Source organism: Perca flavescens, chromosome 12 (assembly GCF_004354835.1).
Source record: "Perca flavescens isolate YP-PL-M2 chromosome 12, PFLA_1.0, whole genome shotgun sequence".
Lineage (NCBI taxonomy): Eukaryota > Metazoa > Chordata > Actinopteri > Perciformes > Percidae > Perca > Perca flavescens.
Genome location: NC_041342.1, coordinates 11610996 through 11632053, shown reverse-complemented (window position 1 = coordinate 11632053; position 21058 = coordinate 11610996). Strand labels below are relative to the sequence as shown.

Below are 21058 nucleotides of genomic sequence, written 5' to 3'. Positions count from 1 at the left end.
CAAGTATAACTCGAGGAATTAGGCATCAGTCCTATAATAGACACTTTGCACTAATTTGTTCCTGTTTTTTGAATGCGTATGTGCGTGGGTTTGTGCATGGCTCACTCCTCATGCAACAGCTCTCGAGGTGTCACATGCAGTAATCTCATGCCGGTCATTCCTGTCCTGTTTGTTTATTCAGACATGTCCCTCTTTTCCTGCAGATAATGTGTGGATCACTGGGTTCTGAACTGTACGCACTAAGTGCTATAGATAAAGACACTAGTAGACAGCATGTGACTCGTCGTTCATCACTCCTGAAGTTATCACCCGTTTTCCTGCAGGCGACAGGTTCAGGTACAAGGATAGTGCCACATTTGAGAGGCTGTACAATATAAGGAAAATATGCAACAACGTCGTTGAATATCACAAATAAACGGATATTAAAGTGTACTCAGTTCTGCATTTCTGCTGATTTCAGTATTCTGCTAAAATGCAACAAATTGTTTGTTGAATATAAAACAAATGAAAGGAAATCATTTCCAACATTCTTTTATTGAACAAATTGAACATTGAATTGAATTTAAAAGGCACCACTAAAAAAAAAAGATAATTGGTTTTGTGGCATTTAGGCCTTTATTGTGACAACTTAGATGTGAAAGGGAAGAGAGAGGGAGGATGCCATACAGGAAAGTGCCGCAGGTTGGAACCGAACCCGCGACCTCTGCATCAAGGACTGAGCCTCTCTCTCTCTCTCTCTCTCTCTCTCTCTCTCTCTCTCTCTATATATATATATATATATATATATATATATATATATATATATATATATATATATATATATATATATATATATATATATATATATATATATACTGCTCTACTCTACCTAGCCTCACCCAGGCACCCAGACATTTTAAAGTGCAGTTTTTCTACTGATATTTTCTTTCAACTAACTAACTAACTCTTTTGCAGCGATGACGATACGAAAAAAAAAAAAAAGATATATTGTGCAGCCCTACCATCCTCTTTGTCTATTGTTCTAAATAGACAGGTGCTCTGTGTTAGGGGTAGTTTATTTTAGACTATTGAAACTATTAAAACTAACTTTCAGGTGCAACTCTCACATATCAAGCCCTTTGTTCTTTCCCTTATCTAAGTTCAGTACAGAGACGATACACAAGTAAGAGAAACTGCTCACACTCGGAATTTGAGAGAGAAAACGATACTTACACTGTCCCAGCCTGCCTGTTGAACTCTGACCTGCAGAGACAGAGGTCAGCAGCTTGTAGACAAATAAATGTCACCCTCAGAGCCGACACACTGGAGTAAGCACATTAGCACAGCTTCTGGATTGTCCGCTGATTTCGTGAGGCGCTGGCAAAACATTGACTAATGTCTCGTGCAACAGGAGGTATATGAGCGCTCTGAAAATGGGGATGCAGGTGCAGACTTGCTTTTCCCTTCCTGTCCCAAATTTCCGTTTCAATCATGCTTCTTTTGCATTAATGGGTCATAGCTTTTGTTGCAATGCCAAATAGATGACATACAGTAACATAACACTAAAATAGAAAACATGAAAAACTAGACAATGATTAAAGTAAAGATAATGAATATTTAACCCTCCTGTTGTCCTCGGGGTCAAATTTGACCCATTTTCAAAAAGTTTCTATGTCAGACATTTGGGTTTCTTTCAACCAAGCTGTCAAAAGTAAAAATAAATGATCAGTTCACTACTTTAATTAAATTTGGGTGTTTTATTCAATTTTATAGCATTTGGTAAAAAAAAAAAAAAAAAAAAAAAAAAAAAAGCACAGGAAAGAAATCGACAAAAACATCGGGAAAAGTGACAAAAGTGTCGAAAAAGATGGCCAAAAATACTGGAAAAAGAATTAAAATTTTACATTTTGACCCAGAAAACCAAAAAGTTACGGGAAGACGACACAAGGGTTAAATAACATGCACTGCAGAAGCAAAGGAACAATATGTAAAAATATGTGTATTCACAAATCTACTCTCACACACACATGGGCACCTACACCTACACATTTAAACACATTCAGCTACATGTATTATTTGTATAAATACAAGGTTTTATGAGGATGTCATGAGAGAGCAGGGTTTTCCCCATTATTATAAGGCTTAAGGCGCTGACACACCGAGCCGATAATCGGCCGTTGAACAGTCTGGTGAGGTCATTGACTCGAGTCTGTTCGGTGTGTTCCGTGCCGTCGTTCGTCCGAGGGGCCGTTGGCCTTCATTTTGGCCGATTTGACATGTATAATCGGCGGGGGCGGGCACTGCCGGCAGTCAGACTCAAATGACTCATCTGATTGGTAGAGTGCTAACCCGGAAACGGGGAGCGGAATGAGGTGACTAGAGTCTCTCAAAATCTGACAAAAATCTTTTAAACTGACCTTTGTCGATCTGAAATGAAGACAGATTCAGCAACTGCACGGCCTATTTCTCGCTTAAAATGTTTTCAGAAACATGTTTCAGTGAACTATTTTAGCACAATATGAGATCGTATTCTGAGCAAGCCGCCATGACAGCCTGGCTTTGAATTTCCGGAGAAACCAGACCTACGTGACGCGTTCGTCCAATCAGCTGCCGGTTTTCATTTTTGGGCAACAATACAGATTAGCGCCGCCTGCTGTTATAGAGATGCATTACGTCTCGTCTCTTCGGTGTGTTCCGAGGCACTTTTTTGACCGACTCGGGGAGACTGATCAGCCCAACTGCCTTTTCTGCTGACGTTTGGCCGTCTGGTCAGTGTGTCACGACCTTTAGGTGCAGCACCCAAGCCGTTTTGGGGACCACCTAAGCCGAATGAATGTAAAATCAATGAGGACTTGTTTATTTATTATCTGCTCTGGTTTTTACAATGTTTTAGACACAGATATGGAAATAATAACGGTCCTAAATGATGTGAAATTTCTTTTTTTTTATTGAAAAAATTAACATTTTCTTGAAGGAGGACTCCTAAACCTCCTGCCAAATATGTGCACCAAAGTCCTCTGCAAACCTGTGTAAACCACTAAGTGAGCTGTGTTCTGCCCGAATTGATGGCATCTTCTGATTGCTTCTTTTGTGCAATCAACAGTTAAACAGTGGAAACGGCTTTTCTAGTCCTGGTGGTGCTGAAAAGGAGAAGATTACTGAGACTCTTCTTCTTCAATGTGCTTAATGTTCTCCACTGGCATCCGGAACTTATAGGAGCAGACACAAGCTGACCAATCATACTGTAGTTCTTGGGTGATTGTGTAGCTGCTGACATGTGTTGAGATGTATTTGAAGAGGCACACGTCACATCAGCTACAGCAGCTACGCGTAGGCTACAAAGATATGCTGCAATCCCTTATTGCGGAGCTGTATATCCATCCTTTTTAGGCATTCTGGTGCCATACGAGCGGTCGTTCCTATTAATATTGCGATGTTTTTATAGAAATGCTTTACAATAGTGTGAGTCTAGGAACTACATAGTTTGGTGTGTTTTCTCTTGGCAGTAGAACAGAGATCCTCCTAGTGCAGCTGTACATGCAGGGATTTTAGTTAATCAACTTTAACACTATATAAAATGAAAAGTGAATGTGTGTTTAACTTTTCTTAAGGTATAGAAAGCTCTGTTTGCTCTCTCTCTCACTCACACACACACACTCTTTCTCTCTCTCTCTCTCTCCCCCCAACAATCCTGACAGAGGAAGTCATACAGCCTGCATTTTTCCACCCCTAATCCCTTTGTCCTGTTTACCAGGATTGGTAGCTGCTATTGATTTCACAGCAGACTGATTTCCGAGTATTTTTCTTAGTACTGTCTTTACCGCAAGGTATTGCCGGACTATTACAGGACTTAATCTATTGATTCTGTGGAATAACCTTAAGCATAGTGAGCAGACAAAAATTGTCATTATATTTCATTAACTCATTAACAATGTTTATTCTATACCTAAATATCACCAATATCCACTTACATTCTGACTCACACACGTGCACACACACACACAGTCCATCCCCATTTATGTCACCCTCTGACTAATCCTCTTTATTTGAAAAACGAACTCCTTTACGACCTTTACATTGTTGTCTAATGAGCTGTGTGACGTCCAGGTCTTTATCAATGATTCCATCCATGCACGCTGTTGTTTAACCCTTCCTGCTCCAGCTCCAGCATGGAGGAGGGGCTCTACGATGGACCTTTGGCCTTCTCTATCTATTCCACCCTCGCCGGAGTAGTAACACGCAGTTGGACCAGCTCAGGGGTGGAGACTGGAAAGACTGAACATGTTTGTTTATTGTTCCATATAGGCAGGGCCGTGTTGGGGCGAGAGACGCAGATCCATTGTGTAGTATCTCCCCTGCTTTCGTCATGAATAGTAGCTTTCAGAAGAGAAGCGAGACGGAGGCGAAAAAAGGCAAAAGCGCTCACAATAGCTTTAAGTTTTACGGCGTTCCTGTCGCCGGCAGCCGATTTTTTTTGGCGTGCGACCAAATGCAACATACACACAGCTGCACGGCTTGCATTCTCCAGCTCTCTCTCACACACACACACACACACACACACACACACACACACACACACACACACACACACACACACACACACTCTCTTATCTCAGTCTCAGTTGCAAAGCACACATCTTTTCCTACAACTTTCTTCCCCACTCCCTGCATCCATTCCAGCAAACTCCACTCGGCTCTCACTAAGCTTTCTTTTGTTCATTTTTTTTTTTTACAACAATGCTGTTTGTTTTCCGAGGGGAGAGCAGAGAGACGCTGCCTGGCAGGTCGCCTGTGTCTCCTGCATGTCACACTCTGTGCGTCTGCAGTGACGTCTGAAGGGCATTATCTGCCAAAGGCCTCTGTTTGTTTTGGGCTGCTCTGGGCTTGATAATGGCCCATTACTGGGAGAACCAGAGTCTCACAGACACCTCAGTGGAAACTGCAGAGAGACCTTGCTAATCTGGATGACACCCAGCTGTCAGTTAGTAACACTTTGTCACTCTTGGGGGAGTTTTTAGCTGAAAGCAGCTCCACTGTAGCCAGAAACAACACAGACCTGTTGGTTATTTTTAGTGCATACTCCAGCTGCTAATGATATCACCGAGCCACTGGCTGCCCTTTGTGTCTGTTTTTGTGTTGCTCCCAAATGTCTGGCATGCTGTGTGTGACGTGTAAAGCCAGGGGTTGCGTCTTAATACTCGTTGAGCACCAGACTTTTACATAATTGTCTCATACCTCCGGACCTTCCTGTGGAAGGAATGCAAAAAGCCCATTTGGCAGTTACATCAATGGAAACAACACATTCCAGTTATTGTTGTTACCCTTCATTCTTTCTTATGTGCATTTTTGCAGTTTCTCCTTGTCTTCTTTCTCATGATGTGTCTCTTGCATTGTAGAGGTGTGAATTAGGCCCTTGTTGTGTAGTGCGTTTTTAGCTTGTGTCTTCACTACCTGCACTACGCTATTACAGTAATTAGACTGTTGATATGAAAACTTCAGGTAAACCCAGGCCAAGGCTGTCTCTGTTGTAGAGCCGGGCGATATGGATGAAAATCTATTATCACGATATTTTGGACTAAATATCTCGATAATGATATCGCAACGGTATAATAGGCTTGACAATTTTTTACCAATAATCATAAATACCATGGATATAATGACTAAGTGGTTAAAGGCAAATAATAGAACAGCTAGAAGTAAGGAAAGTTTAGAAAATTACATCGCTTTACTGTGATACAGCCTGTCAAACCAGGAAAAGAAAACACTTATGCCATATTACGAGATCCAAAATCTAAGAAGATATCTAATCTTGTATCACAATATCGATAAACAGTAGTATTGATATATTGCCCAGCCTTACTCTGTTGTTACTTATTATTGTTGCATGTTGTAAGCCTTATTGGGGGTTGGATTTGAACACTTTATTTACATATTTATAATTTTTTGTGCACAAGGTCATTTGCTGGAATCGAACGGTAGACATTGCGGTTGTTGGCAGTGCCTTAAACCCAAAGACCACCAAGGGGTCTGCATGAAATGGGCACCTTGCATATATTTTTCAAAATAAAGCTCAAGGTGTTCAGTGTCATATTCTGGTGCACCCAGGCCAGCTGACCCCCCCCCCCCCACCTTACACCTGCTGCAGGTATACATTATAACCTTCACTTGGCTATACGCTACACTTACACTACATTCCCCATAACATTAAAACCGCACTGCACCCACATTTCGGATTACACAGCTGATAATTAGCCATCTCAACAATGGGCTAACAGGATGGCTGACAGTGCTAGCTTAAAATGGCCTACTCAGCAGCCCCAGGAGCCATATTTCACCGCCCGACTCACTGGTGTGCAAAGAGAGAGAGGCCAAAAAAGTCAAGGACAGAGTTTTGGCCGTTGTTTTAACGATGTGAAATAACGCCCATAACTCTTCTGCCAAAAGCGTGTGACCTTCCATGTGTATTCATCCATAAATTAAACAAATTATTAACTTGGGAAAAGGATAAAAGGACAGCCTTCAAGTTATTTATTTTGTATGTGCAATGAATCTCTGCTGCACCATTACTCTGCACGTCTAAATTAGGCAACATTTAGTCAAGTGGATGAGTGTGTGAACTGTGCTCTGTGTAGAGCGGAGGCTAATCACAGGTGGCCCGGCTAGGGATTGTTTTATGTTTTCTGCTAAATCCTTACATAGCAGAGTGTTACTTGCCCCCACCCCCTCTGTTATCACCGTTATCTGTCATTATGTCAGGCAGTCGGAGTCCCTGCTCCTCTTCAGTAAGAGCCACTGTATGTGCAGTCCACTGTGTTCACACTATCCTGCTGTATCATCATGTTTAAGAACACTGATTAACTTTCTTGGCTTGCTATCTCATGGATGTGCTTACCTTATCTAACCTGACATGCAGCTTTTTAATAGCTAAGTGCTTTTGAATTGAGTTCACTGGGTAGCCTTGTCATTCCTGCAGCAGAACTTGTCAGCCATCTAGTCTGTGCTTGAAACAAGGAATCATTCATAGTTTATTTGGACAGGAATGAGCCTCTAGTAATTGCGCATGAATTTAGGGTTTAGAAACCCTGCAGAAATGAGTCCAGTCTAGTCTTCTGTCTAGACAATGTGTGACTGTTTGACAGTATGCTGGATTGTTTAGTTTTTTATCCTGTCGAGCCACAGTACTTACAGGATTGTGCAGTTTGCCAGATTCCGAGAACCGACTATATTGAAGTTGAACTGAAACGTTTTCATGGTGATACAGAAAAAGAAAACACACACAGTTGTGTCATTTGTAGCACCACATGTTCAAGCGACACAACTTTCCATTAAGCTTCGCAAAAGCCTGCAGCTTTTCCTGGAAACGTCTGCTTGCATTGGGAATGATGAATACCCTTTCGGCCAATCACAATCATGCAGTCTTGCAGACCGGCGTAGAGGACAGTGAATTTCCCAGTATTCCCTTTGTACTGAGTGTGCAGCCAGTGGCCTGGGTGGGGTCCTGACAGCTTCACTTATCTCAGCGGCCATACCTGCCTCTCTGGGGTGGTGCTGCAACTCCGTGTCCTCTCAGCTGTATGGTCTTCACTGTGGGCTGTACTTGCATTCAGCTGATACATTGCTTTTACTACTCTTACTGTAAGGGTTAGGGCCGCAAATAACATTCTTTTTCATTATTGTTCAATGTGAGGATTGTTTCTGATGAATTGATTAGTCTGACTAAATAGTGGGGAATACTCATCATGAGGTTTGAGGGTCCGAGAGGGGACGTTTTTAAATGTTTTGTCCAACCAACAGTCTAAAACCCAAAGATGTTCCGTTTACAATGAAATCAAATGGAGAAAAGCAGCAACTCCTCACATTGGAGAAACTGCAGCCAGCAAGTATTTGGGTCTGTTTGCTTGATTAAACAGCCGAAGTGATTAATCAAATTATCTGAATAGTTTCCGTTCATTTTCTGTTGACCGATTAGTTGCTTCAGCTCCGCTTAAAACTGTACATGACTTGCGATTAGGGTTGCAAAATTCCGGGAATTTTCTAAGTTGGAAACTTTCCATGGGAATTAACGGGAATAAACTGGATGTTTTTAATATTGCTTGTTATAATATGGTTAGTCTATAAGAGGGAACTTAAATGTAGTTGCAAAAAATAATAACCTTGGTTAAGACAACCTGATTTAAGGCAACTTCAGTTGAATGCCCTCCCTATATTCGTAAATGACATGCACACACGCAGTAATCAGCATAGGCTACTACATACTTGCCAACATTTCGTATTTAAAATACAGGAGGTTTTTTTTGGGGGGGGGGGATACATAACCCATTGCTATTATTAACCTGTGTGTGTTAATTGTATAGCCCACTAACCATAGTAAATCAAAATTGGAATGTTTCCAAAATTCCCCAACTAAACTTTATATATATATATATATATATATATATACATATATACAATATTAAAAATATCCAGTTTATTCCCATTGATTCCTGTTTATTCCTGTTAATTCCCGTTAATTCCCATGAAAGTTTCCAAATTGGAATGTTTCCAAAATTCCCCAGCTAAACTTTCCATGAAAAGTTTCCAGAAAGTTTCCAGAAATTTACCAGAAAATTTTCAGGAACTTCCCGGAAACTTTCCATGGAAAGTTTAGCCCCTTTGCATTCCTACTTGCGATGCCCTACATTCAAGGTCCTCCTGTCTCTATGGTTTCTATTTATCCTGGTAAGCATCCACATCAACAGCAATCATTGCGTGCGCCTGGGTAGCTCAACTGGTAGAGCGCGCACCCATATATAGAGGTTTACTCCTCGACGCAGCGGCCACGGGTTCCACTTTGGGCTGCGGCCCTACGCCGCATGTCGTTCCCCCCCTTTCTCCCCCTTCACAGCTTCAGCTGTCCTATACAAATAAAGGCCTAAAATGCCCCCAAAAAATGTATCTTTTAAAAAAAAAACAATCATTGCGATGTTGTCAACGTCAACTACGTTACAGTGGCTGCCTTTATTTCTGGTGGGAAAGTAGTGATGTCACTCTGGTGGTTCTCACAGTATGAACAAGTGCCCACACCATCTCCTCCCTGCCTCACCCGTTCTCTCTAAAAGACCCACACACTCAGCAGCCCCAGTCTCTCCCTCTGGCCCATAAACACAATCCCACTTTACTCAGCAACAGGACTGATGACTTGAGTGTTATTTTGTTTGGTAAGCACGGTAACCAAGTGAGAACAGGCCGCTGTTTATAGTAAAGCAGGAGGGGAGTGCACACAGAAGCACTAATCTGATCTGCTCGGCAACAAACTCCAGCGCGGGGGTCATGTTTTAGGTGTAGCGAGATACGGTTTTTCATTCAGCTGGAAAAGTGCTGACTGGCAGCACATAGTATGAGAAGGCTACTTTTAGCTTGCAGACTTGGAAACTCCTGCTTGCAGGGGGAGGAGCCAGATGTTGTAAACAAGTCCAAAATTAACACTCACCAAGTGCCAAATGTGGGTAAATATTCCATTTATCGAATAATTCTGAGAGGGCTATCTGCCACATGGTGGGTAAATGTTTGTACCAAAATAGTTAAGGACTACGTTTATCAGTCTTCATTTTGGTGAAGCTGAATCGTCAGTTTTCAGTCCGTTGTTAGTCAGTTTTCAGTCCATTTTTAGTATGTTTACAGTCCGTTTTTAGTCCGTTTTCAGTCCGTTTTTAGTCCGTTTTCAGTCAGTTTTTAGTCTGTTTTGCAGCACATGCAGCTCGTCATACGTTTCCCCAACGCCAATAAAAGAAATAGAAATACATGAATACATTTAGATTTAAAAAGCAATAATTGCATGGAAACAGGTTGTTGACGAGTCTTGAAGCTCGAGTCCGAGTCAAGTCTGAAGTCTTTTGGGTCGAGTCGCAAGTCAAGTCTGAAGTCAGCTGTTTGTGCGACTTAAGTGGGACTCGAGTCCGAGTCTCAGACTTGAGTCCCCATCTCTGCTGGCTATAAACATTCGGGGCTCAGCGCAAACCTAGGGGAGTCATTTTTTTTACAGCTATATATATATATTTTTTTTTTCAAGCAATTTCATAATAGACTACTACAGCCTCTGAAAGACAGTCAAGTTGCCTGAAGGATTTGGGGCTGGAGGCCCAGAAGCCACCCCCCGCTCCACCCCTGGCAATGATTTTGTGTGTGTGTGTGTGTGTGTGTGTGTGTGTGTGTGCGTGCGTGCGCACGTGCATGCGCTTGTGTGTGTGTTTGTGTTTGCACACAAGGGAGAACAACCAATATACTGGCTTGTGGCTTGGTCCCAAGTCTTTGAACTCTCTTTTGTTCAAAGCAGCAGCAGACATCTGTCTAGACTCCAAATATCGCCTTTCCACAATTCACTGTTCTTCACCTCTCAGCTGATATAAAAAGCCAGACAGACCGCAGGCAGTAGATCCGGGAGTTTTTAGCATCGTCGCCATAAGTGTTACTGGCAGTTATATGTCGGCTTTGATTTTGGGATTTTAGCAGATAAGAAAGTAAAGTTCTTGTGCACAATCAGTTCTCCCTGCAGTATGTGCAGGACGACCAGCCTGTGTGTACAGCCATGCTAGCAGCTCTGTGAGGCTGTACTTGGAAAAAACAGCGGTGTTTTTTTTTTTTGCTAACATGCTGAGAGGCAACTGTGTTTACCATGCGTGTTTGCAGCTTGTTCTGCTTGCTGGTTACCCGGACCCGTTTTTTGGGGGGGGATTTGGGAGGCGACCTGCTGTTAGCAATAACGCCCTTCTCTGTGTAGGTCCGCACTCCGCAGAGACGTTGAAGTGTCTCCTATAGGGCTGGGCCATATATAGAATATTAAATATCACAATATTATTGACCAAATAACAGTTACACTGTCAACAAGTAACAACAAAATAAATGTTGAGTTGGTATGCCAACCAGCTTCAAACTTTAGCAGTTCTTTTGCAGGAAAATTACCATATTTGCCTTCTCTGGCAAGATAGGACACCTCTCCTGGCTTATGGCATGTCCTGCACAGGACAAAACTCTCTCAGACGGTGTCCAAGAGGCCTGTACGCACCCAGGTAGGAGTTTGAAAGGGCAGACAATTTGGGGAGGCTGTCCTGCCTCCCCCACCACCAGGCTACAGGGTCTTGTCCTGAACGATAGACTAGCAGAGCAAGTGCAATATGTTTACTAGCGATCACGTGCTGTCTGCGAATGGTTAATATGCTTTTACGTCCGTTTTGGGGAGCCCAGAGGGAAAATATGCCATTTTAAAAGTAGCCTACGTTTACGGTAGCTAGCTAGGTAAGTGTGATATTTTTACATCCGTTTCGGAGCGTGTACGAAAAGCCGTCTATCAGCAGTGCGTGTCGGAGAATAGCGCGACACACATAGTGGAACCGTGTTTCGGCACCCAACCCTAATCATGATATCGATATAATGTCGACATATTACCCAGCCCTTGTCTTCACAGAAGCATAATTCCAGCCTCGGTCTACATAAGTTCTTACCCAAGACCGCTTCAAGTTATTGAAGTTAATGAAGCTGACAGAAATTTATACCCGACAATGTCTATTACCATTTTTCTTTTAAAAACTGAACTATGTTTGCGAACGTACTGTGTTTTCAAAGTCTTCCAAGCCACAACAGAGGGTCGATAATGACCTGCTTGTGATTTCGGGGTGAACTAAATGCAAGTATTTGGATGTGATCTCTGCCTACCTCTCATCACCTCATACATGTCACGCTTAAAGGGCAGCCGGCAATTCTTAAAGCCCTAAAGCAGTTTATTTCCAGTGGTTGTTACTTTATTACAAAAGCTCCTCCAGTGTGAAAAGCCTCAGATACTCTGTGACGGGACCACACATACTGTACACTTAACAGGACCGACTCTTCTTTTAGCCTTTAATGGCTGTCGTTTGGGTTCGTCAGCAGCACATTTAAGAGTTTTCTTTGCATCTGAGCTGCAGCAGTGTAGTAGCAGCATAACACACACACACACACACACACACACACACACACATTTTCATTTCTGAGTGTTGGTGTTAATGCACACTGAGTCATAATGGCTCCCTGTTCTTGGCACTTTGTACACTGTGCTAATGAATCGCATGTGTGCGGGTGGATTTGTGTGTGTAAGGTAGAGCAGAGTGGGAGGGGCTGTGCTTCTCTGTGCAGTAGGTGGTCCTGTGTGTGTGTGTGTGTGTGTGTGTGTGTGTGTGTGTGTGTGTGTGTGTGTGTGTGTGTGTGTGTGTGTGTGTATTGTGATAGGGTGGGCTGTGAAGGGGGGTGGTCTTTTCTGATCCTTGGAGGTAACGTTTTTGCAAGGCTCCTATAAGTACATGGTGGTGCTTAATGCCACACACACACACACACACACACACACACACACACACACCCATAGTGCCCTCCCATAGAGTTGCAGAGTCAGACCGGTGCTGCTGGTAGTAGCTGGCATCACATCACAGGGGCTGCACAGTTTGACTGAGGTGACTCAGTAGGCATGGTTTGCGTGCGAGAATCACTTCTAAGTGCCGGTGGGATTGAGGTTTCTCTTCCCACCTCTTCATGATTTAATTGCCTCTTCTTCTACTCCACATGCTGGTCCAACTGGTATTTTGGCATTACAGAGAGAGTAGTTTATATCCTTGATGTTCCACTTCCGGGATTGCTCCGGTGCCGCCGGAAATTCCGCCGGATGTCCCTCTTTGTTCCGTCCGGAGCTTAGAACCGCCCAAGACGATTGTGATTGGTTTAAAGAAATGCCAATAAACCAGAGCACGTTTTACTCCCATCCCAGAATGCTGTGTGGACTAGCCAGACCCTCCTCCGCAGCGCTGTGGAGGAAGGTCTGGCAATGCGAGACTACAGAAAGAGAGTAGACCAATAATTCTGTTCGCTCATATAACAACATTGGCAAATCCCCAAACAGTGTGCCCTGTAGTCTTGCATTGCCAGACCTGTCTCCACAGAGTTGTGGAGTAAAGGCCTTTTTATGGTCCTGCGTCGAATCGACGGCGTACCCCCACAGACCCCTTTGCGTCTACGCGGGCCCTACGCCGTAGCCTGACGTGCACCTCTCGCAAAATGTAACTACACGTCACTATGACTCTAGAGGCTCGCTCCAAGCTAATCGCCATCACTCTCTCACTTCTCCCTCTCCAAGCAGGAAGCAGTTCTCCAAACGTGTGTAACATTCCCTGCAGCCCTGCCGTGCGAAGGCTGTTTACAGTTCTCATGTTATCTCTGTATTCATTGTTGTACTTGATCAGCAGCTTCTTTTTTTTTTGTGTTTGCATATTGCACAATTTATACAACTATGCAAACTGGTTTGCTCAGTAGAGCCAGGAAATCCAAGTTCTTGCCTGGCAACAGTAAATTATGTGTTCATAAAAAGTGTTTGAAGAGGAGTACTAAGAAGTTGGTGACTAACCTGTTCCCCAGTTGAAAGACTGCCTCGAAACTGATTTCCAGTGAGCAAAAAAAAAAAAGTCATTGGCTGCACCATGTCATCTCAGACCGAACCGATGTTTTTCAGAGAAGCAAATATGTGGGGCTCAGATCCATCTAAAGACTCATCCAGACTATAGAAATTAACACCCTCACTCATCATGTATGGATAAAATGATTTTTTTTTTTTCGCCATCTTCACCTGCTGTGGTGCCTCGCCTTTATGACTAAGCTAATATTTCCTGTGGAGGATTGTTCACTCTGCATTGTACAGCATGAGCCTTTTCATGTCTCACTTTCATGTTATCAATAACATGTTAGCTCTCGGAGTCGTCTCTGGCTGCGTTGCCTTCGCAGTGATTGCTTATCTAGAAATAAAACTCTCTAATCAGCCCTTGCACAAGTCGGAAGATTGTCCTTCCCTTCCCTATTTCCGTTTTTTTTGCGTGTGCCTTCATTCCTCCCTCCTTCTTTGTTCCTGAAACAAGGAAGAGCTGCAGGCATCAGAGGGTGTCTGGAAGGACTACATCCTGCAGGGAAAACGGGATGCAGACAGGCTGGACAAAACCAAAATAGAGGCAAATGTTATGGTTTGCTATAAAAAGGGACTTCATGCTCAACTGTTGCATTCACTGCCCCTGTGTTACCCTTTTATTTACAGTTGCTGTGACCATAGAACCTGAATGAAGTAAATGAAATCAACAAAAAAAATTGAAAACATTATGACAATATGCAGATGGAACAAAAGGCCTATTTAATTGCTATGGCATGTTAACTTGCAACTTTATTTTCATTTTATTATTAAAAAAAAAAAAAAAAACTTGAGCCTGCAGAAGCTTTTCTTGTAAATTTCACAATAAACTTCTGAGAAACTGTACTGGAAGCTTCCTGTTTCCCCCCATTTCGGTGAAAGAATGTGTTTTGCAAAATGCTAAAGTAAATGTGTGTGTGTGTGTGTGTGTGTGTGTGTGTGTGTGTGTGTGTGTGTGTGTGTGTGTGTGTGTGTGTGCGTGTGCACGCGTGTTTCTATGAGAAACACAAACAAATGGCAATAAAAGTGCAGTGGAGAGACATGGGAGCCAGGGCTCCCACATGGACTGCAGGATGTGTCCGGGCCTGTTCTCATCCAGTCTGTAAATGATTAGCAGGAAGGCCCACTGCAGCGCTCCAAGCGCTCCGCTCCCAGACATCAGCCCCCTCAGTCACACACTCTCTGACACGCGGAAATCTTTACGTTGCTGCAACATTTTGTTTAAATCTAGATACCCTGCAATGTCAGATTTGTAAGTCATTGTTGTAGATTAGCACCTATCAGCCGGGCTCATATTTCACACTGTGCACTCACTGAAACAAAGTGGCATTGTTGTGCCATGTCTGGCAGCAGGGGGACTGCGCTGCTTGCAAAAAGGGACTCTTAAACCCAACAGAAAAAAAAAAGGCAAAAAGAAATATAAATCCACTGGAGTTTTCAGCAGAATTGCATAGAAACCTAAAACAAAGAGCATGCATATGCCCATGGGTGCATGTGTGTGCCTCAACTTTGTGTGTGTACTTTTTGATAAAAAAAAAATAAAACAAACCTTGTTGGTGATGAACAACCCGGCAGGAGAAGAGGAAGAGCAGAACATCTGTACGTACACCCCTGCAGTACCGACTAAATATTCATGTAACACTCTGACCCAGCATCGTGTTACTGGCTTAATGCTTCTTTATTCTCCGCTTATCGTCCTGTTGATTTTATCTGATGCACAAGATGGTTTTTGCACGTAGCAGCTGTCGTCATCGCAACCAAGTTATTACTGAAACAAGTGTGGACCTTTCCTGCTGTCGAGACGGTGTAGGAAGTGCATTCCCAATGTGACAAGTTGACAACTGTCATTTTCTGCCTCCCGACTTGACCAGAAATACGACTTTTTCTTAGACACAACAAGCACAATGAATCGTACACCAACGTCTCATTCTCTTCAGCGTTATTCAAGCTGTTCTTTGTTGTCCTTTGTTACAGCGCTGTACTGCCCAGGATGTCTTCCAAGGCTCACGGTTCCAATAACATCGCCCATGCTCGGCGGACGGTGCAGCAGCTGAGAATAGAGGCCAGCATTGAGAGGATAAAGGTACAGTGCAACAATAAAGCACTTTCAAGGGCATCTTATTTTTCCCTTTTTTGTTTCCCCATCCCCATCCCTGTTCTGTTTTTGTTTCCATTTTAGCCAATTTTCTATGATTCCATCCCTACTTATGTATTATAAATATATCAAATTGTTGTAAATTTCACACGTTAAATGCTACCGGGGATATCAAAGAGGGTCAAAAAAATATTTTTATTTAATGAGATAAAATCATGTGTACTTATAATTTAAGGAGCTATTTATAAGAATGGACAATGTGGCAAAATGCACTGAAGGGAACAACTTTGCATCTGATTGGCTGGTTGGATTTCAATTTTATTTATAGTGTCAAATCATAACAGGAGTTATCTCAGGACACTTTACAGATATCAACCCAGTAGGTTTAGACCATACTCTATGATTTACAGAGACCCAACAATTCCCCAAAAGAGCAAGCATTTGGTGCAACAGCAACGAGAAAAAACATCCTTTAAACAGGCCAAAATCTCAGACAGAACCAGACTCTTGGTCCATCTGACGCTGCCGGACACAGACGCACTGAAACAGATATTATACAGATATACAGAAATATGATTCATAATACTTATAGCAGTTGGCATGATGACTAATCATGTGATCACGTGAGTGCTACCCTTCGAAAGCCACGTCGTACTTCTTAATAACTAAAGTTGTGTCTCTGTCTTCCATCGTTTCTGCAGGTATCCAAGGCCTCTGCAGACCTTATGAACTACTGCAGTGAACACGCCAGAAACGACCCTCTCCTTATGGGCATCCCTGCCTCAGAAAATCCCTTCAAGGACAAAAAGCACTGCACTATATTGTAGTGGATGCCACGTAGCCTTTATGCGTTTATTTGTTTGCTTATTAATGTTGCTGTATTCTTTTTGCTGGGAGGAGTGAAGGGTGGACTGCGATCGTATCATTACCATGTGTTCACCGGTTCTGTTAACAAGTCAGCAATTCAACCAGGAGTTTCTCAAAAACAGCAGTTTATAGTGAGCAAAAGAAGGCCACACTAATGCCACTGTTCAGTTTGAGCTCTGACCATTAACTCTTAAGACTTGGGCTGTGTGAGTTGCAATGGGCATCAGGTACATAATGTTGCTTAAATAGTAATCAACAGCAGAATATTGTAATAGCACTGGCACTCCTCCGTGATGGATTTGGTCCATACCCTACTGTATGTAAACAGTCTCATGTCCATTGGGAGATGACTGTTGCTGTCTCTCTGGTTTGCCTTAAATGGATCCCTACAGCCGAAGTTTCCTTTCAGTCCTTAAAAAGCATATTAGTTTTAAGATGGATAATAATGGCTCTTATCATGTGGCTTCAGTCTTCCCACCAGTTTCGATCACTGAATTCCAGTGTTGTAGTACTCAAGATCGGTCTTGGTCTCAAGACCACTTTTTGAATGTCTCTGTCTCGTCTCGGAATCGACCTCATATTTACTCGGGCTGGTCTCTGACTCGGATAAAGTGGACTTGGGAATGTATTTCAAGACCGGTCAGGACCACAACTGCAGGGATATCACTAAGTGGCCTAATTGTCGTTATGATTGGATGTAAAACTTCCAATCACAAAGCTTCAAATGCAACCAATCTCATTTCTAATTTGAAAATGTGTTACTGTTAAGCCCCCCCCTCCTTCTATCATGCACTCCCAAGAAAGTGAATGCGAGAGACAGGCAGTCTGGCACTGGTCTGGTCTTGGTCTTGACTCTTTCTCGCCATTCCTTGATCTTGGTCTTGGTCTCGATAAACTCTGGTCTTGGTGATTACTTGGTCTTGGTTTAGGTGGTCTTGACTACAACACTGCTTGAATTCAGTGGTCAGGGTTTACATGGAGCCTCTAATTGAATGTTACCATGATGTATCTTCGATTTGGGGGATGGAGGGGGGGGTGGGGGGGCAGTAATGTCCCTATATCGGGTGTGAAATTCAGATGCTCAAAGTATTCTGCAACCCAGCTCTGACTGGTTCAGGACAATCCTCATTGCTGTTTAAATCCATCGTTTTCCTGTCTGGTATTGGCAGTATGATTACTGTGATGCATTGTTGTCTGTATCTGATTTTAATGAACCATCATTTGGAGATACATTCCATAGAAACATCTCTAATCCACCATCATCTATGCTCAGATTTCAAGCCATTGGGATAAATGTGACCCCGGTGCTGTGATGCTTTTGTCAGCTGTATATGTAAAAAAAAAAAAAAAAAAACAGAGTGAGTGGAGCATAAATGAAAATGCTTTATGCATTGCTGAATTTCTTTGCAGGGCAACAACTGTGTAATGAAGACCCGGGGGACCAAGCCAAACCAATGGTACTGCATTTAAAAAGCATCGAAATAAGCGTCTGAATGAGACTGTAGCCATTTGCATCTGAAAACGTTCTGTGGTACGATACGTTCAACACGGTGACGCCACGGAGCACGTCAGCCAGTGTTACGCAACGCACCGTGAGCCACGCCTACTTGCTCCTCACAAGTGTCTTAGTCCGGCAAATTGTGCACATTGTTGTCTTAAAAGTGTTCTTGGCCCAAGTGTTGTAGGTACAGGCGCAAACAGTAGTGCGCATTGATGATAAAACCACTCTCTTAAATCTTTCGTGTTAATTTAAACTAAAACATTTGTGTCGGTGGGGGGGTTTTCAATCTCCAGTCTAACATGTCCTTCATGTTTTGATTCTCTGGGGGAACTGAATAGATAGCATAAATGAAGACTTTTTTTTTTTAAATTTTACAATCTAAAGCCTTACTTATGTTTGCCTTGTATCATGAAGAATATTCTAACTTGGGAGTACCTTAAAGCCCGAGACACACCGAGCCGACAATCAGCCGTTGGGACAGTCTGGCGAGGTCGGTGACTCGATTCTGTTTGGTGTGTCCCGTGCCGTCGTCAGTCTTGGGGGGGGGCTGTCGGCGTTCGTTTTGGCCGACCTGACATGTTTAGTCGGAGGCAGGACAGTCGGGACTCACCTGGAAATGGCGAGCGGGATGAGCGTGACTAGAGTCTCTCAAAATCTGGCGAAAATCTTTTAAACTGACCTTTTGTTGATCTGAAATGAAAACAAGCAACTGCTTTTTCTCGCTTAAAATGTTCTCAGAAACACGTTTCGGTGAACTATTTTAGTACAATATGAGATCGTATTCTGAACGGCTGCCATGATAGTCTGGCTTTGAATTTCCAACAAATCCACGTGACTCGTTCGGCCAATCAGCTGCCGGTTTTCATTTCTTTGGGCAACAATACAGAGTTAGCGCCGCCTGCTGCTGCTATGGAGACGTATTACGTTTCTCAAGTCGGTGTCGCGTCAGTGTGTTCCGAGGCAGTTTTTTCAACCTCGGGGACCCGACCGATCAGTCCGACTGGCTTTTCTGTCGACGGTCGGCCGTCTGGTTGGTGTGTCTCGGCTATTAAAAAAACTAAAAGAAAGAAAGATGTTTCAATCAAATGTTTTTATCTGTGGGATGAAAGTGATTTGTAACAATATTGTGCCATCTGTTTCTGTCTACGTGTCACGAGCAAAACATGTTAGATCGTGTTTCACTTACCTGGTGCTCTGCTTTTCAGTTGCCTTCTCCAAAGGATACTTTCAGGTCTTCAAATCAGCGAGATCCGGTGTTTGTTATCCAGTTGTATTTTTTTTCCAGTCGGTTTCTTCTTACTTGCAATAAATCACTCCTGTATGCCTCTTAAGGAAATGTAGAGAATGCTACTGCCATGTCATGATTTCTGTCCATTCAGCAACTCCGTAACATCCTTTATTGTTCCATCGAAAGATTCATTTAACTGTCAAAAATCTGCATTTTGATAAATGTCTTTATTAATATACCAACCTTTGTATGAAGACTTAACTAAGATTAATAAAGTGAAGCATTCCTACGGTCCAACACTGTCCAAATATCTCAATAAAGATGTGTTGTGCTGCACAGTCAGAAGATTTGAGCTTGTGATGACAATTGCTGTCTTGATACCTCTTACGCATCCTCAGATTTACCGTATTTCATGTAATAGAAACCTGATATGGGTCGGTGTTTTCCCCCCCGAGGTTTTTTGAAGACTTGGGCGCATGTACTTGGCGGGGAGTTTGAGGGCCCTATCTCGTACCCGGGCGCAGCGCAAAGCCCGGCGCAAGTGTCTTTGCTAGTTTAGGACCGACGCAGTTGTCAGTTTCCCGTCCAGCGCCTGCGTCGTTTAAACAGCAAATGCACCTGCGCCTATCTGGGCGCCCATGATAGTCTTGGTCTTACAGGGAGGTGTGTTCAGGTGCATTCTTGGCGCATTGCTGTCTTGAGGCAGCAGGAAGTGATCGCGCCATCGACCAACAAAAACCTGGTCTAAAGTCAACAGCGCAGCATTTCATTGTTATTTTCACAGCGCATTAGTAAAATGCAGCTAGGCTCACGCACAGCACGCACACACTGCTTGTTAAACACACAGGGACCCGCAGCAGCACACAAACATGCAAAAGATTACAAATAAAAATATTACGGTGCAAATCTGCCATCATAATAGCAATGTGCCAAAGTCCAAACGCGCCTGGCTTTTAAAGGGAATGGGAGAGGACACTCTTGCATGTTACGCCCAAAACACACCTATGAATTAATGAAGACAATGAAGTACAACCCTTTGGAACCAATGCGCCCGGCGCGCAGACCCTTTTTTCCGCTGTCAAACTAGCAAAAGTGGATTTGGACACGCCCTGAACGCACCTGCGCCATGCGCTTCACGCTGTGCGCTTAGACCATTAAAATAGGGCCACAAGAGGAGTCCATCAAGAATTTATTTACATTTTTCAATAAACAAAAATACAATTTTACATCATTTTGGACCACCGTTGCCCTTTTTGATGTATACCCTCCTGTTTTTACCTCTTATGAGTTTCTCCTAATGTCAGCAATTGATTTTTAATTTGACCATTGGAAAAAAAAAAACTAGAGAGGATAAGGGTTAGACGCCTAAAGACAAAACTTGCTAAAGAAGTCCATTTAGGGACCGACTACAATCATTAGATCCGAGAAGCGTTACTTGGTTAGTTTTGATGCTTGCGTGGATTTTACATTTGGCTTAGTTGCTGCGCCTAAGCCTTATAATGGTAGGAAAAAAAAACTCCTATTGTTCAGATGGAGCCTAGCCAGAGAGATCTGCCCACGGTGTATCTGAGGCCCATTTCCTCTCATTAGCCGTTATTTATACCTCAGTCAAGATGGGAGAGACCTCGGGCCTCTCGCCATGGCTGTCAGAAACCAGAAAGCACAAGAGAAGAGAGCTAAATATAGAAAGTACCCAACCCTTATTTCCGCTCTTGGAGAGTCTAGTAACTATTTTGGGAAAATGTCTGCTTAGCCTGAGAGCGTGTGTTTTTCGCTCTGCGTTGGTGGCCACTCGGGTCTCTCTGACCTTGTTTCCGGCCAGCTGGTGGATAAACAGCGTGTTTAATTTTCCCCTGCACACAATGGGAAGATCACACAGGAATAATACTCATTGTCACCCATTGTAACAACTGCAGAAATACTGAATTGCACATTACAGCT

General features: G+C 43.1%; 1 protein-coding gene across 1 annotated transcript in view; it reads left to right on the top strand.

Moving 5' to 3' along the window:
• gng12a (guanine nucleotide binding protein (G protein), gamma 12a) overlaps nucleotides 1–17151 on the top strand; it is a 31541-nt gene extending 14390 nt beyond the window's left edge. Inside the window, exons 2-3 of the mRNA XM_028593140.1 lie at nucleotides 15401–15509; nucleotides 16223–17151. Coding sequence (XP_028448941.1) covers nucleotides 15417–15509; nucleotides 16223–16348 — 219 coding nt within the window. The 5' untranslated portion in view covers nucleotides 15401–15416 and the 3' untranslated portion in view covers nucleotides 16349–17151. The remainder of the gene's footprint in view (nucleotides 1–15400; nucleotides 15510–16222) is intronic.
• The last annotated feature ends 3907 nt before the right edge of the window (nucleotides 17152–21058 follow it).